Source organism: Bos taurus, chromosome 17, assembly GCF_002263795.3.
Source record: "Bos taurus isolate L1 Dominette 01449 registration number 42190680 breed Hereford chromosome 17, ARS-UCD2.0, whole genome shotgun sequence".
Taxonomy (NCBI): Eukaryota; Metazoa; Chordata; class Mammalia; order Artiodactyla; family Bovidae; genus Bos; species Bos taurus.
Window position 1 is genome coordinate 57,888,458 of NC_037344.1, and position 17,724 is coordinate 57,906,181.

Below are 17,724 nucleotides of genomic sequence, written 5' to 3' on the forward strand. Positions count from 1 at the left end.
GAAAGGATCAAGTGAATGGTGGCCTTTATCAAGCCCTTTTGAACATGGCCATTAGATGCTGTGGCCAGTTTGACCTTCACACCTATTTCCCAGTCAAAAAGCATAAGCTATTAGATACTCAACCTTTTAAATTACAAGGTTATTTATCCAACAGCAAAGATACCCTTAACACTGTTCCTGGCTCTTCTGCCCCATCTCTGAGCCTCAGGGCCAAGTTCAAACAGGAGATGCTGATCAGCAAGGAAGCAGAAAGTCATCACTCGATCCACACTGCCCTTCAGAAATGAAGTAAAATAATGGCTAACAGTTATCACGTGCCAGTCTTTACAAGAATACTCTGACATGTTACTGTTGCTCTCCGTACTTTAAAACTTGAGAAACTAAGGCAAGAGCTTGGGGCTTTCCTGGTGGCTCAAATGGTAAAGAATCTGCCTGCAATTGAACCCGGAGGCCTAGGTTCAAACCCTGGGTCAGGAAGAATCCCCTGGAGAAGGGAATGGCTACCCACTCCAGTATTCTTGCTTGGAGAACTCCATGGAGAGAGAAGCCTGGTGGCTGCAGTCCGTGGGTTCACAAAGAGTTGGACACGACTGAGTGACTAACATTTTCACTTTCAAGGCGAAAGCAGCTCAACCAGTCAACACAGCCAGTAAGTATTAGAAATGGAGTTTGAGCCCAGACCGTCCGGCTTGAGAATCTGCATTTTTAACCACCACCTGGTTTCAGACAAAAAAAAAAAAAAATTGCTGCCTGCCATTTCAGTGGAAAAGGCAATGGCACCCCACTCCAGTACTCTTGCCTGGAAACTCCTATGGACGGAGGAGCCTGGTAGGCTGCAGTCCATGAGGTCTCTCAGACACAACTGAGCGACTTCACTTTCACTTTTTACTTTTATGCATTGGAGAAGGAAATGGCAACCCACTCCAGTGTTCTTGCCTGGAGAATCCCAGGGACGGAGGAGTCTGGTGGGCTGTCGTCTATGGGGTCACACACAGTCAGACACGATTGACGTGACTTAGCAGCAGCAGCAGCCATTTCAGTAAACAAAGACTGTTCCTGCCATTCCTGTATAAAAAACTGGACAACCTGCCCCTCCCCCTCAGCACACCCAGATGGGGAGTCAGGACGGAGAAAACCAGGATGCTGGCCCTAGATAGTTGCTGCTGCTAAAAGATACATATTCAAGGAATAATTTCAGTGCATCTAGATTCTTAGATCTTCCCATGCATAGAACAGCACTAAAATCATTAACTTCAGAGGGCTTGGTTTTTATGCATGTGTGTGACTAGCAGTAATCTTTTGATGTTCCACTTCGTGTCCATTTGTCTTCAGCAAAAATGTCTACATACCCCAGCTTCCCCCTTTCTTCTCTGGAACAGTTCCTCAGACCAATCTGAGATGTTGCCTTTCCCAGGCTAGAGTTCTCAACAATGTCCCACGTAAAACATAATTCTTAATTTTCAGTTCAGTTCAGTTGCTCAGTTGTGTCCACCTCTTTGCAACCCCATGAACTGCAGCACACCAGGCCTCCCTGTCCATCACCAACTCCAGGAGCCTACCCAAACTCATGTCCATTGAGTCGGTGATGCCATTCAACCATCTCGTCCTCTGTCATCCCCTTCTCCTCCTGCCTTCAATCTTTCCCAGCATCAGGGTCTTTTCAAATGAGTCAGCTCTTCGCTTCAAATGGCCAAAGTATTGGAGTTTCAGCTTCAACATCAGTCCTTCCAATGAATACCCAGGACTGATCTCCTTTAGGATGGACTGGTTGGATCTCCTTGCAGTCCAAGGGACTCTTAAGAGTCTTCTCCAGCACCACAGTTCAAAAGCATCAATTCTTCTAAGCTCAGCTTTCTTTATAGTCCAACTCTAACATCCATACATGACTCCTGGAAAAACTATAGCCTTGACTAGACGGACCTTTGTTGGTAAAGTAACGTCTCTGCTTTTTAATATGCTGTCTAGGTTGGTCATAATTTTCCTTCCAAGGAATAAGCATCTTTTAATTTCATGGTTGCAGTCACCATCTGCAGTGATTTTGGAGCCCCCAAAAATAAAGTCAGCCACTGTTTCCACTGTTTCCCCATCTATTTGCCATGAAGTGATGGGACCGGATGCCATGATCTTGGTTTTCTGAATGTTGAGCACTCTCCTCTTTCACTTTCATCAAGAGGCTCTTTAGTTCTTCTTCACTTTCTGCCATAAGGGTGGTGTCGTCTGCATATCTGAGGTTATTGATATTTCTCCTGGCAATCTTTTAGGTTGTGCCTTTTTTTTCCCCCAGTTGACACAGTGCTGCTACTAAGAGACTGTCACAGTTCAAATCCCGGCTCCTCCACTCCTGAGCTGTGCAACTTTGGATAAGTTGCCTAACCTCTCTGTGCCTTCATTTCTTCACTGTAAAATAGGTTGTGATGATTTTGACTTCATTGCCTTTCGATGGGATTAAATGAATTGATATATACAACACACACAGAACATAATGGCATGGAATGGAATAGAATAGGACAGAATAGAATAGTCCTATACATGAGTAAACTAGCTCTGGTTCCTTCCAACTTTCTCATCGCTTTTCTATATGTATTTATTTATTTGTTGCTGTGCTAGGTCTTCATTGCTGTGTGTGGGCTTTCTCTATTTGCAGCGAGCAGGGGCTACTCTCTATCTGTGGTGTGCGGGCTTCTCATTGTGGAGGCTTCTCGTTGCAGAGCACGGGGCTCTAGGGCACGTGGGCTTCAATAGTTGTGGCTCAGGGGCTCCAGAGCACAGGCTCAGTAGTTGTGGCAAACGGGCTTAGTTGCTCCATGGCATGTGGGATCTTCCTGGAACAGGGATTGAACTCGTGTCTCCTGCATTGTCAGGCGGATTCCTAACCACTGGACCACCAGGGAAGTCCCAGTCCTTTTTTCTTATTGAAACTCAAAACAGCCCCATCTCGTTGCTGTTTGCCATTTGACACTTAGGTGCTGGGTTTCCCAGACCACCTGCCATCACGGGGCCACTGGTTTTAAAAGCCAAATCCTTGCCCTCTCCCCACACCTGCTCACTAGTGCTTGCTGGGGATTTAGGTTTGACACCGCTGCATTTTTAACCAGTTCCTCCATGTGACCCGTACACACACTGGAGTTTTGACAGGCCCAGCCTCAAGAGGTGGCTGAGGACAATTTAACATTTATGTGCCTCCCGGCTGGGGTGGCTTCTGTTGCCTGGCAACCAGGTGAAAAATCCAAGTTTACACCAAAACAGAACCTTCCCAACCACAAATCAAAAGGAGAAGGGGGCGGGAAACAAGTGGGGGAAGGAAAAAAAGGAATTTTGAGTTACAGCAGATCAATAGAGAATATGGGCTTCGCAGTCAGTTGAATAGTAAAAAAATGTACTTCTTCTGTTTTTCATTGTACCCTTTGCAAAACCGCTGAGGAAGCAAAAAACAGGGAACGTGTTTACAATCAATACAGAGCTTAACCCACATCAGTAGAAGGAAACCACTTTAGTAATAACCTCTGGAGGAAAATAAGATTAAGTTAATCAAATAGCAGAAGATTAAAACCAGAGTAAACAGTAAATTAGTAAAGTGATTTTTTTTTTTTTTTTAAGATGCAAATCTTTTAGATTACTAGACCAGGGTAGGGGCAGGGTGAGAGGACAAGGGTAGATGGATCTCCCGGCTTCTTGGCATCTTCGTTTTCTCGGCTGGAAGTCAGGGTTGAGGTTGGAAGTTGATGCTGGAAGCCCCACTCTCTCCTCCCTAATTTACTGTTTCCAGGAATTTTGAGATCTTCAAGGGTGATGAGTCCCACGTGCCATAAGGATATATTGGGGAAAATAAACTGTTAAAGGCAAGAAAGCCTCTAAGACACACTACCAACTCAAGGTGTAGTATCTGTGGCATTAAGCTGTGAGTAACTGAATCAGTTCTGTTTTGAAGGCTTTGAAAAGAATCACTAATGGAAATATAGTTATTAGCAGAAAAGCCTCAGGGAAAATCTGTAGGGAGAGACACCTGTTCCTTGTTCCTCCAAGCGGGTGCTAATAACGTCGCCTTCCTTGAAAAGCGCACGCTGCCTCCAGAACCTTCTCTTTCAGCCCGCTTCGCCTTTGCGCAAAGGCATTTGGGACCACCAGGGGCCAAGGCGGGAAGACCAACCCCTCTGGCCAGCGCTCAGTGCCTGCTCTGGCCACAAGCAGCCTTTTGTGTTTCTGTTTTGGCCGCTGCTCCACCCAAACCATCCAGTCTTCTGATTTGCCCCCAGGGGCTTTGCTTCTGACATGCCCCTCACCTAGAGAGCCCACCCTGCCCTCTCATTTCTGCGGATCTCACCTCCATTGCTGAGGGCAGGATTCAAACACTGCCTTTTCAGGGAAGCCCTCCTCCACCGTCCAGCCATACTTTCTGCCTGTACCAGTCGCTTGACCTAGTGGAGGTACTGCTTTGCAATTGTGTGTGTGTGTGTGTGTGTGTCTGTATTACCTGCTTCTGCGTATCCATTATCTATTGCCACAGTAATGCTGCCTAACAAACAGTCACAACATCTCCCTGGCATGCTATTTTATTGCTGCAGAGGTTGGAGTCATGCTGCTATAGCCAAGGGATTCAAGTAGCCTCTACAAGCCAGAAAGGGTTTCACCCAGAGCCTGCACAAGGAACAGAGCTCGGCTGCATCTTGATCTTAGTCTCCTAAGACTCCTAAGACTCCTAAGACTCACTTGAGACTCTGACATCCAGGGCAATAAGATCACACGTTGGTATGGTTTTAAGACCCTAAGTTGTGGTCATTTGTTACAGCAGCAATAGAAAAGTAAAATCTGTATTAAATCTATATTAATTTCTAATTGCTACTGATCTAAGGAAGAATCTATTTCCTTAGGTTTTCTAGCTTTTAGAAAGCTGCCCACATTTCTTGGCTTACAGCCCAACATCACTCCAACCTCTGTATCCATCGTCACATCCCCTCTCTCTGACTCCGACCCTCCTGTGCCCCCCTTTTATATATATATAAAAGGCTTCCCAGGTGGCTCAGCAGTAAAGAATCTGCCTGCATTGCTGGGGATGCAGGAAATGTGGGTTTGATCCCTGGGTCAGGAAGGTCCCCTGGAGGAGGGCATGTCCACCCACTCCAGTATTCTTGCCTGGAGAATCTCATAGAGGAGCCTGGTGGGCTGAAATCCATGGGGTTGCAGAGTCAGACACGACTGATGCGACTGAGCACGCATGCACGTAAGTATGTATGTGGCTGTGCTGACTCTTAGTTACGGCACTCAAGATCTTCGGTGTTCATTGTGGCATGCGGGATCTTTAGCTGTGGCATGTGAACTCTTAGTTGCGGCATGTGGGATCTAGTTCCCTGACCAGGGATCGAACCCGGGGCCTCCTGCGTTGGGATTTCAGAGTCTTGGCCACTGGACCACCAGGAAAGTCACCTGCCTGTCTGATAAGGACCCTTGTGATTACACTGAGCCCACAGGATTGTCCGGGATTATCTCTGCATCTCAGGATTCCCAACTTGATTCCGTCTGCAAAGTTCCTTTTGCTGTGTAAGATACCTGTGATGTTGCGGTTTATAATAAGGAATATTGTTATATTTGGGCTCTCGGGCTTCCCCAGTGAGAATGGCAACCCTCTCCAGTATTCTTGCCTGGAGAATTCCATGGACAGAGCAGCCTCCTGGGTTACAGTCCACAGGGTCACAAAGAGTCAGACATGACTGAGCATGCATGCTAGGCTACATTTTTGGTCTCGGTCCTATGTCTGGCTCAGAGCTCCTAGAATTCTTGGAATCTCCTATGATAAGTGATGAAGGTGTCTTGTTATTCTTAACAAGCTGCTTTCAACCACACCTGCGTTTATGTTACTGTGGTGACTTTTGGAAAGCACCTGAGGAAGGGGGCTGGTTGCCAGGGGAACCAACCAGGTGATTAGAGGGTTGGATCTTTTGGTCCTATGCCCCTGAGCTCCTCAGAGGGAAGAGGGGCTGGATGTTGAATCAACTGTCAATGCCCAGTGATTTAATCAGTCATTCCTATGGAGCATTGTTGTTTAGTCACTAAGTCATGTCTGACTCTTTGCGACCCCATGGACTGTAGCCCGCCAGGCTCCTCTCTCTATGGGGATTCTCCAGGCAAGAATACTGGAGCAGGTTGCCATTTCCTACAGGCGATCTTCCCAACCCAGGGATCTAACCCCTGTCTCTTACACTGCAGGCAGATTCTGTACCATGTGAGTCACCAAATAGTTGAGCAAATGGGACAGAGCCCCTGCTTACATGGAGGTTACCTTTTATAGGAAGAAATGTGTTCATTATCAAATTAATGATAAACCTCGGGACCCTCACCAAAGGCCCCTTCTTTCCTCATTTTACATAAATGTCCCCCAGTTGACTTACGAGTTTATCCTGGTGTGTCCTTTTTCTAAAATAGGGCCTCCGGGGAATTCCCCGACGGTCCAGTGGTTAGGACTCTGGGCTTTCAATGCCAAGGGCCTGGGTTTGATCCCTGGTTCCATGAAGGCTGTGTGATGTGGCCAAAAAAAGAAATAAATAATAAAATAGGGCCCCTGGGACTTCCCTAGTGATCCAGTGGTTAACACTTACACCCTTCCACTGCAGAGGGCACAGGCTCAGTCCCTGGTCAGGGAACTAAGATCCCACACGCCAAGCAGCACGGCCAAAAAAAAAAATGAAAAGAAAAGTAAAATAGGACTCCAGACAATAAAGCTTCAGGCTCCTTCTGACTGCAAAAAATGCACAACCTCAAAGTTTCAGTTCAGTTCAGTCGCTCAGTCGCTCAGTCGTGTCTGACTCTTTACGACCCCATGGACTGCAGCACGCCAGGCCTCCCTGTCCATCACCAGCTCCCAGAGTTTACTCAAACTTATGTCCATTGAGTCGGTGATGCCACACAAACATCTCATCCTCTGTCATCCCCTTCTCCTCCTGCCTTCAGTCTTTCCCAGCATCAGGGTCTTTTCAAATGAGTCAGTTCTTTGCATCAGGTGGCCGAAGTATCAACTTACATTTTATTTGGGGACCTTACTGAGGACTCTAGCCCAGGAAGTCAGCCTTCTCAGAAAGCTCTGAGGAACTGTTCCAAAGTAAAAAGGGAGGAGCCAGGGTACATGGGCGTTTTGGCTGGGGGGGTGGAGAACAAAACTTAGTCAAACATCAAAAGATTGCTGCTAATCAAAACAAAAACAACAACCAAAAGCGGACATCTCGTTAATGATTTTAGTGCTTTTCTCTGTATGGAAAGATGCAAGAGGCCGGGCCCATGGAAACCATCCCTTTGATAGGCATCTCTAACGATGTGGGGCCGTACCACGTTTTCCTCCATCCTGAATTCCCCTCAGGGTGCACCATCCAGGCAGCGGCTGGCTTGAGGGTGGCAGCATTCTTTGTTTACTGAAACGGGAGGCAATGTTCTTTGTCCACACCCCCCAAAGCCTGAATCAGCCATGCTGGTGGGTGAATCCGATATGCCAATGTATGTATTACAGCACTTTAGGAGTATGTGTGTGCTCAGTTGCTCAGTCATATCTGACTCCTTGCAACCCTACAGACTGTAGCCCACCAGGCTCCTCTGTCCATGGGGATTCTCCAGGCAAGAATACTGGAGTTGCCATGCCCTCCTCCAGGGGATCTTCTCCACCCAGGGATCAAACCCAGATCTCCGCCATTGCGGGCAGATTCTTTACCATTTGAGCCACCAGGGAAGCCCAAAAATACTGGAATGGGTAGCCTATCCCTTCTCCAGGGAATGTTCCCGACCCAGGAATTGAACCAGGGTTTCCTGCAGTCCAGGCAGATTCTTTACCAGCTGAGCTATGTACCAAATGAATGAAAGGGGTTCTGCGAGGACAGGAAAGAGAGGCAGGCTTAGTCTGTGATCAGCAGGCATGTGTTCTTGCAGACAAGCTCTTGAGTTGGAGCTAAAGGATGACTAGGAGCTACAGACAGTCCAGGAAAGTGGCCCTGGGTTAGCAGGTGGGAGAGAGAATCTAGGGGCTGGACCAGAAGAGAAAGGATGCGTTTATTTATTTTGAGAACAAGGAAAACCATAGAAGATTCATTTTGAGAACAAGGAAAACCATAGAAGATGTTGAGGGGGGTTGAGATATAGTCTCTCTAGCTGGGCTGTGGTGGTCTCATGGGAAAGGAATTTTGAAGTCCTCCAGCCAAAGATAACCAGAAATACACTTAAGGTCCATGAAGATATTCTCTTGCTATAGCAGGGGAAGGACACCCAGGAGGAACTCTGGGAAGCCAGGTTGGTCAAAGATTGGCGCTTGTGTGAGGGGATTTTAAATAGGAACTCAGGTAGTAGGGGTGGGGTGGCTTCCCAAGTGGCTCTAACGGTAAAAAACCTGCCTGCAATGCAGGAGACATAAGAGACATGGGTTAGATGCCTGGGTCAGAAAGATCCCCTGGAGGAGGGCATGGAAACCTACTCTAGTATTCATGCCTGGAGAATCCCATGGACAGAGGAGCCTGGCAGGCTACGGTCCGTAGAGTCGCATAGAGTCGGACATGACTGAAGTGATAGCATGCACACGCAGGTAGTGGGGGTCATCTTTGGGTTAAATACAGTCAGCAGTTCAGCAGAAAGGTGCATTAAAAACTTAGAATCTTCCCTGTCACCAAAATGAAGAGAGACCCATTCCCTCTTTTCTTTCTCAGAGCATTTCCTTTATAAATTCTATATGTGTAAATCTTTCCTCTGTCTCTCTCTCTCCTTTTTATTTTTTTGGCCACGCCACAGGACATGTGGGATCTTAGTTCCTCGACTAGGGATCTGACCCACGCTCCCTGCATTGGAAGCACAGAGTCTTTACCACTGGGCCACCAGGGAAGTCCCTCCTCTGTCTCTTTCATAGGGATGTGAATCTTTTCTGTGGGTTCTATTATTTTTTTTAATGCTATGGCACACTATACACAACAGGAAATTTACAATTCAACTATTTTTAAGTATAAATTCAATGGCATGGAGGGCATTCATGCTGTGTGACTGTCAACCACTATCTCCTTCCAGAATTTTTTCATCACCCTAGACAGAAACTCTGTACCCATTCAGCAAGAACCCCCTCCATTCTCTCCTCCCTCCCAGCCCCTGGTAAACCTCTAATCTACATTCTGTCTCCAAGAATTTGCCTATTCTATATTCACAGACGTGTGATCATACAATAGCTGTCCTTTTGAGTGTGGCTTCTTTTTTAAATTAACTTGGCTACACCAGGTCTTAGGTGCAGCATATGGGATCTTCAGTTGCGGCATGCGGAATCTAGTTCCCTGGCCAGGGTCTGAACCCGAGCCCCCTACACATTGAGAGCGCAGAGTCTTAGCCATGGGACCACCAGGAAGTCCCTCACATGCAGCTTCTTCCACTTAGCATCATGTTCTCCGGGCTTACCCATGTTGTGGCACATGTCAGTGCTTCATGCCTTTTTATGGCTGAGTATTACTCCACTGTGTGTCTACACTACATTTTGCAAATTTTTTCAAAGGCTAAATAAATACACCTCTTGGCCAATATCACAACCCAGGACTGTTTCTTTTAAGGGCATGGGAGCCATCTCTTTGAAATGTAAATGTCAAGGAAGGTTGTGTCCTTGTCTCCTTGCCATGTGGGAATTTGAGCACTTGTATTTATTTATTTTTTTTTAAATTTTATTTTATTTTTAAACTTTACAATATTGTATTAGTTTTGCCCAACATCGAAATGAATCCGCCACAGGTATACCCGTGCTCCCCATCCTGAACCCTCCTCCCTCCTCCCTCCCCATACCCTCCCTCTGGGCCTTCCCAGTGCATCAGCCCCAAGAATCCAGCATCGGAGCACTTGTATTTATACTGTATCTGCCAGCTTATCACAAAGATGAGAAATTTTCTTATTCCTTGAGACAAAAGCAGGTAGTATAAGGTATGCTCCACTTAGCAGGTGACCTTAGCATGAACTGGGCTAGGGAAAATGCAATCAGACTCTTACCTTTTAGTGCTTTTTTTAAAAAAACACTTTACTTATTTATTTATTGGGGCTGTGTTGGGTCTTAGTTGAGGCATGTGGAATCTAGTTCCCCAACCAGGGATCGAACCCAGGTCCCCTGCATTAGGAGAATGGAGTCCTAGCCACTAGGTCAACAGAGAAGTCTCAGATCCTCTTACTTTTTAAGTGAATGGTAATTCACAAGCCACCACTAATCTCGGAAGCATGTACATGACGCAATGCTTGGCTGTCTATAAAAGGGTGGGATTTCTCTCTGTGATCTCATTAGCAGGTTACCTGTGATGTATATCACCATCTGGTTTAATGCATGTACAAAAATAAAAATGTTCTTCTTTCCTAGGGCTTGGAGAGGATTCTCTGGATTGGCAGAGGAGAATTTAAATTTGTCATTGATCAGAAAGCAAGAGTCATTCATAAAAACAGCTTCACAGGCTGGAAACTTTGCCAAGGTCTGAGTGTCACCAAGGCTGATGTTCACCTTCTCGGGGCCAGGGCTGGACTGTTAGGAGCCGCAGTAGAGATATGGACAGAGACAGTGGCTGAAGAGAAAGAGACAGATTTGATGGATATTAAGAATGATCATTCAGACAAGAAATTGCTTCCCTATTTCCCCCCAGAAAAGCTTCTTTGAAGTAACTGAGGCACAGAAATCTTAACCTGTATTGGGCATCTGAATACAAATAGTGTATGCTAGCACAAAGCTCAACCCTTTTTCCAGGTCCTGTGGGATCTAACAGCAGTTAGCATCTGCAGTGGTTGAAAGCTTCCAATCTGGAGCCACCACCTGATTGCAACTCAGAGTTGCCCAGCTAAGCCCTTCCCCGTTTCCTGACCTACAAAATTAAGAGCACAGAAACAAGGTTGTTTCCATCTCCTAGGTTTTGGATTAATCTCTTACTCAGCGACAGGAACTGATGTATGTGCATTGTTTCATTTAACAGGAAGACCTATTGTTATCTCCATTTCATAGATGTGAAAGCAGAGGCTTGGAGATGTTATGCTCTACTGGGCATTTGGACCCAGATGCTGAGGGAGAGAGAAGTGACATGGATGGCAACAGGTTCCAGTTTTGCAGGAATGCATGGATGGGTAGCCCTTCCAAGGCAGGAACCACTGGGAAAGAAGCAAGGTAAACTTGGGGGAGGGGTGAGGACTTTGAGCTCCCGGGAGGCAAGGACACTGTCTTGTCCACCTCTGTGTCCCCAAGGCACACAGTACAGGGCCTGGCACGAAACTGAGCTGAAAAACTTAAATAGGTGCAGGTGTGGGAAAAAAGAGTGCCTGCCCATAGCTGAATGGGGACTGCTGTTTGGAGGATTCAAATCCATGTTCGACCACTGTTTGTCTCTGTCACTTTTAATGAGTACGCTCACCTTTGTGAACTAGGTCTTCCTTATCTGTAGATCAAATATAAATATGGTACCTATCACAGCCGGGCTCACATAGGCTGCCGTGAAGAATGTGCTTACAATGCTTGGCACGGCACCCACTCATGAGTTTTATTATTACAGCATACTGGTTTAGCATCCAGTCAAGCAGAGTCAAGCAGATCTGGGTTAGAATCTAGGACACGGGACTCCCAACAAGTCCATTTATCTCCCTGAACCTCAGTTTCCCGATCTGTAACTTGGAAAGAACAGTTCTTAGGGTTATTGCGGAGGATGGAATCTACTAATACTGTCCCCTCACAGCTCCCAGCGGAGAAGGCAATGGCATCCCACTCCAGTACTCTTGCCTGGAAAATCCCATGGACGGAAGAGCCTGGTAGCTGCAGTCCATGGGGTCGCTAAGAGTTGGACACGACTGAGCGACTTCACTTTCACTTTTCACTTTCATGCATTGCAGAAGGAAATGGCAACCCACTCCAGTGTTCTTGCCTGGAGAATCCCAGGGACGGGGGAGCTTGGTGGGCTGCCGTCCGTGGGGTCGCACAGAGTCAGACACGACTGAAGCGACTTAACAGCAGCAGCACAGCTCCCAGGCCCACAGCGGGTTATTTTCCAAGACGCGTTTCCTTCCTTTAGCCAGGGGCAGCCCTCCCGGAGCAGCTGGGGCTGAGGGGGTGTGGCCACGGGCCTGGGCTGTGGTGGGGGTGGGGGGACCCCGGCGCCTGCCCCTCGAGGCGGGTGGGCGGGGCCAAGCGGGGGAGAGGAGCTGAGGGAGGTGTGGCCACGGGCCTGAGCGGAGGAGGAGCTGGGGGACCCCGGGCCCGCCCCTCGAGGCGGGTAGGCGGGGCCAAACGGGGGAGAGGAGCTGAGGCGGGTGTGGCCACGGGCCTGAGCGGAGGGGGAGCGGGGTGGACCCCGGTGCCCGCCCCTCGAGGTGGGTGGGCAGGGCCAAGCGGGGCTGTGGCCACAGGCCTGGGCGGGGCGTGGGGAGCCGAGGGGGACCTCGGCGCCCGCCCCTCGAACCGGGTAGGCGGGGCCAAGGGGGGCGCCCTGGCGCGAGCGAACGCGCGCCGGCGCGCGCGCGCGGGGCCCCAGGTACGCGGACAAGATGGCGGCGGCAGTGGTCGACAGCGCGATGGAGGTGGTGCCGGCGCTGGTGGAGGAGGCCGCGCCTGAGGCGGCGGGCCTCAGCTGCCTTGTCAACCTGCCGGGAGAGGTGCTGGAGTACATCCTGTGTAGCGGCTCGCTGACGGCCGCTGACATCGGCCGCGTCTCCAGCACCTGCCGGCGGCTGCGCGAGCTGTGCCAGGGTAGTGGGAAGGTGTGGAAGGAGCAGTTCCGGGTGAGGTGAGCCCGCGCTCCCCCCTCTCTCTGCGCGCCCCCCACCCCACCCCACCCCGGGGCCCCGGCCTGGCTGCTCCGAGCCGCCGCCGCCGCCTCCCTGCCGGCTCGCGGACCCCACCCCCGGGAGGACCCCTTCCCGCGGACAGACACACAAAGGCCTCCAGGCCGCTGGCCCCTCCGTCCACGCCAGGCGGACCCGCGAATGCCCAGATTGCGTCTCGGGAAGCGCCCAGTAGTCCGGCCCCCCATCAAGGATGACGACCGTGGTTATCACCGCTGATCCATCCTGCGCGCTTCTTTTGTGCCCGACTCCGTGCTAAAATGTTTACACGGACCCGGTGATGCAGTGATCCTAACGGCCCTTTGAGGGAAGCGGGCGCAGCATCCCTTTGGCAGTTGGCCGAGAGCACAGATTTCGGTTAGGACCCGGGATAAAATCTGGCCCTGGCATACTCACCGTGTGACCTTGCGGGTAGCAGCTTCCCTTTTTGGAGTCTCATGTATCGACTTTAAATGGTGTTATGATGAAGACCTATCTTTTACTGTGGTGGTTAGATGAGCTGATACAAGGGGAGCCTTGCACAGGGCCCCGCTCTTAGGAGGCGCACAATTAATGTTAACTATGATTGCCGTCACTGTGATTGTTGTTGCTATGACTGTCCCCATTTTATAAATGGGGAGTGGAGACACAGTATTGATATTGCTAAGCCAAGGTCACGGTGTATGCGAGTGCGTGCGCGCCGGGTAAAGATTTGAACTGGGTCCCTCGCTAGGGCCGCCCCTGATCCCTAAACCCAACCGCTTTCGCTGTTTTCCAGAGCTGCTTTTGATTCATGTTTCTTCTGCCTTTGCTTCTCTGTTAAGCTGAGGGGGTGTTTTTCTCCTTGTAGGTGGCCTTCCCTTATGAAACACTACAGCCCCACCGACTACGTCAATTGGTTGGAGGAGTACAAAGTTCGGCAAAAAGCTGGGTTAGAAGCCCGGAAGATTGTAGCCTCGTTCTCAAAGAGGTTCTTTTCAGAGCACGTAAGGATCCGTTGATGGAGCTCTAAGCATTTGCCTGCTAGCGGTGGTCTGCATCTGGGTCTGTAGGCATTAGCTCATCCAGTCTTTTTGCTATCTCCCTTTTCAATGCGCTCACAATCCCTTCCTCACTTAGATGGCTGCAAGAGTCATTGTGTCCTTTCCTCCTATCCAACAACACGGAGCCATTTGTCCCTGCCAGCTTTAGTTTTCTAAAGCCAGAGAGAATGGGGGAGGGATAGAGAGGGAGGGCCCCGGGGGCGATGTGGAGGGAATCCAGATCAGCACTATTTCTCTTTAGGGGGGTTAGACAGTATTTTTTGCAGTCTCTACATGATTGGGGGTATCATCCATGATTGAACACTACAAATTTCACCCAGTAGTTTTCCCAGAATGGTTGACAAAGTTAATATAGTTCTTCTCTCTGGCTTTGCAGGTTCAAACCAGTAGTGAATGCATTATTTGTTACGGTAACAGGATTAAAAGCTACCCGTAAAGCAAGAATTATTACTCCCTCAGTGATACCATCTCATATTCATTATTTCTGAAAAGTTGTGGGGTTTGTTTGTTTTTAATGTTGCTGAAATGCATGGGTTTGTTTGGTTTCCCTTCCACAAAATGTCTCACAGAAGTTTCTGTATGAGGTCCTGATTCTTAACTTTTTGCACATTCTGGAAAAGAGACAGTACCAATATTTTATTTCTGATTGGAGGTCCAGAAATGGAACCAGTCTGATTTATCCTGATTTACTGAATGTTAATTCCGATGTCTAATTTTAATTACTTTTAATGAGTTCACACATTCCCCTTTCAGGTTTCGAAAGGGAAATTCGAACTTGGCACGCATTTGAATATATCTCCCTATAAAGAATAAAGCTCAGGTGTTGCGCAGTGTAATTTGTTTCTATAAACAAGTGTTTGTTAATGTCAGAATGACCTGAATTTGTGTCCTATTTGGGATAAGCCATATGCTGGGTAAAAGCACTCATAGTCTCAGATATTCCACACTGGTTTAAATATGTCTGCACACATACACGTGGGGGTGCTGGATGTGTTTGATGCACTTGGACACGAGCTTCTCGTTTGCAGCCTCTGCTTACAGTCCAGCTGGTTTTGTGTGCGTATGTAACAGCCCGAGCCTCTGTCCAGTAATGGTGCGTTGTTGTTTTTCCCCAGCTCGTCTTTCCCTGTACCTCTGCATGATGAGAAGTGTGCCGAGGACTTTGAACATAGCAGGACTATACTTAGGATTGATCTGTGGGTAGATGATTACTTTGGCTCAGGACCCTTGTGCTCCTGTGTTTTCCACGTGCACATAGGCTGACAAATTTCCTGCCTACTTTCAGAAAGAAAAGTGGGAAAAGGAATCAGATTTTTAAACCAAGGGGGGGGATATTACAGCTCATCGGCACCACCGCCTCAGCTTACAGAGGAGAAACATGCCTCGACCTTCAGAGTCACCCAAACCCCTAGACTTCTCTCTTTGGCCCTGGACTCCTAGTTGAATACCATGTTGCCAGCACAGAATAGGTACTGTGAAAGACATGATTTTTATTTTTTTAGTCCTCCTTTCAGAGTTGTTTTTCCTTAGGTGAGAACTCTGGGTTATCACTTTCAGAAATTCCAGTCTATAAATTCCAAATATAATTCATTTGCAGCTAATAATATTATTTGAACAAATTACTGTTACCCACAGGTTCCTTTTCTCCCCTAGTGGGTGGGTGGTGCCAGATAGTGTGGGAGAGGTGTTACCACTTCCTTGGAAGTGAACAGCTTTGCTTGTAACTTTGTGTGTGAGAGACAACAGCATTGCTACTCCTTACTGAGGCCTCTTGTATCTGTCTTGTTCATAGGTCCCTTGTAACGGTTTCAGTGACATTGAGAATCTTGAGGGCCCGGAGATATTTTTTGAGGATGAGCTGGTGTGTATCCTAAATATGGAAGGAAGGTAAGCTGTAGTTCTATCAGGAGTTTGTTTTACTAACCCCAGGACTAATTGCTATAATAGGTATGTGGCTGAACCATGAGATCTATTTCAAATGTTTCATGTTACCTTCATGTCGCTGTAGTTATGTTTTTGAAAAATTCTGTGTATACAAGGTAAATACACCAAGACAATTAATATTTGAAGAAATGGTGCAAAAATCCTTGTGGGAGAAATAGTATTTATTCCTCCTGGGGGTCAAATGGCTGTGCTCTGTGTACTTGTGTCCATTATGTCGTTAGGGTAACACAAATATCCTTTCTTTGTTGTCACCACCAAACTTGCCTGTTGTGAATTGAATTTTAAAAAATATTTTTCTTAGGGATATCTTATTTAATGGATAATTTTTCATAGTTTCTGAATTCCGATAAGATGCGATCTTACTTTAGCCATGGACATTGTAGATGTCTGGTAGAGTTGTTCATCTCTCCTGATCAAGAAGAACCCTTTGTCTCTTGGTTGTTGCTTAAAGTTTTTTATGCTTTGTATTTTCTGCTGTGAAGGTTAATTTCTAGTTTACCTGAAAGATGACTTGGCTTCCAGCCTGACTTATCTATGAAAAATATTTTCTGCTCTAAAAGTTCTGGAAGCTTGACTTGAGATGGAAGATAAGGATGCTATTTTAACATCTTCTTAAGAGAGCTCATTGTGAAATAGCTCCCAAACAAGGCGTAAGACATTTTTCTTTACTGTGGTCAAAGGGCTTTAGGAGAGCGAAATATCTATCAGTGGAACAACTGTGGGGAGAGGTAAGATGTGTCACTATTCTAGGCCTTGGATGAGTCCTGATGCAGAGGTCATTTTTCTGTTTCTATTTTGGTTTATCTATAAATGAATTGAAGTGTGATCTAATAGTATTGTGCAGCTTTAAAAATAAAAGTCGACCTCTCTTTTTTGCATATATACATATGGACTTTTAAATACATAAATAGTTAATACATACTGAGTTTATTGGTTGTTTGGGTTTGGTTGGATGTTTAGTGCAGACTTTGTTTTTTTTATCTTATTTATGTGACTTTTCCTTCCTCTCTTCTCCATCCATTTGCATTGGCCTTCCCTGCCCCCACTCCCATAATTTATGATGACAATCTAGATTGTAGGCTTCCATGCTAATATGATATACATGAGGATGGAGGGGGATCATTACTTTACAAAACTGAGATCATATAATAGGTACTTTGCAATAAATATCTCTTTATCCTCATTCAACATTACCCTGTGGAAATCTGTCCTGATCAATTGGTAAAAATCAAATTCACCTTTAATAATGACTGCCTGCTTTTTTGTAGTATATACCATGACTTATTTAACCATCCCTCTATTGGTAATAACCACTTTTTTCTCTATTTTGTGTTACTGTGGAGAGTGATGTTTCTAGTGCTTTCATTTCTAAGTATTAGTTCCTAGGAGTGAGTTTCTTAAGTCAGACTATAGAATGTTGTTTGAAAAACATAAGGCAGAGCATAGAAGACATAAGAGATGCAGGTTCAATCCCTGGATTCGAAAGATCCCTTGGAGGAGGAAATGGCAACCCACTCTGGTATTCTTGCCTGGGAAATCCCATGGACACAGGAGCCTGGTGGCCTGCAGTCTATGGGGTTGTAAAGAATTGGACACAACTGAGTGACTAAGTACACAAGGCAGAGCATGTCCTTGAATAAGACTTACTATCACAAAAATGTCAGTTCTTCCAAAATTAGTACATAGTGCTGTTCCGTTTAGGATCCAACAAGAGTTTTGTGTGTCTTAAATGGATAGTATTGTCATAAAATATACACAGAAGAATAAATTCACAAGAAGAGCCAGAAAAAAACAGTTTTTAAATAATCACAACGGGAAACTTCTGGAGTAGGAAATGGCAACCCACTCCAGTATTCTTGCCTGGGAAATCCCATGGACAGAGGAGCCTGGCAGGCTACAGTCCATGGGAACACAAACAGTTGGGCATGAGTGAGTGACTGAACCACACACACACAGTAGGAAACTTCCA

At 47.0% G+C, this 17,724-nt stretch overlaps 2 protein-coding genes across 6 annotated transcripts in view; both read left to right on the forward strand.

Annotated features, from left to right (window-relative positions):
* NOS1 (nitric oxide synthase 1) overlaps nt 1-12,374 on the forward strand; it is a 208,681-nt gene extending 196,307 nt beyond the window's left edge. The window contains exon 30 of the mRNA XM_059876393.1: nt 10,967-12,374. Within this exon, the coding sequence (XP_059732376.1) occupies nt 10,967-11,129 (163 nt within the window). The 3' untranslated portion in view covers nt 11,130-12,374. The remainder of the gene's footprint in view (nt 1-10,966) is intronic.
* Nucleotides 12,375-12,467: 93 nt separating this feature from the next.
* Nucleotides 12,468-17,724, forward strand: part of FBXO21 (F-box protein 21) — a 39,094-nt gene continuing 33,837 nt past the window's right edge. For 4 of the 5 annotated variants that reach the window (XM_024977469.2, XM_005217931.5, XM_024977470.2 and 1 more), the window contains exons 1-3: nt 12,468-12,731; nt 13,619-13,754; nt 15,604-15,698. In XM_024977469.2, the coding sequence (XP_024833237.1) occupies nt 12,493-12,731; nt 13,619-13,754; nt 15,604-15,698 (470 nt within the window). In that variant the 5' untranslated portion in view covers nt 12,468-12,492. 5 annotated transcript variants of the gene reach the window in all.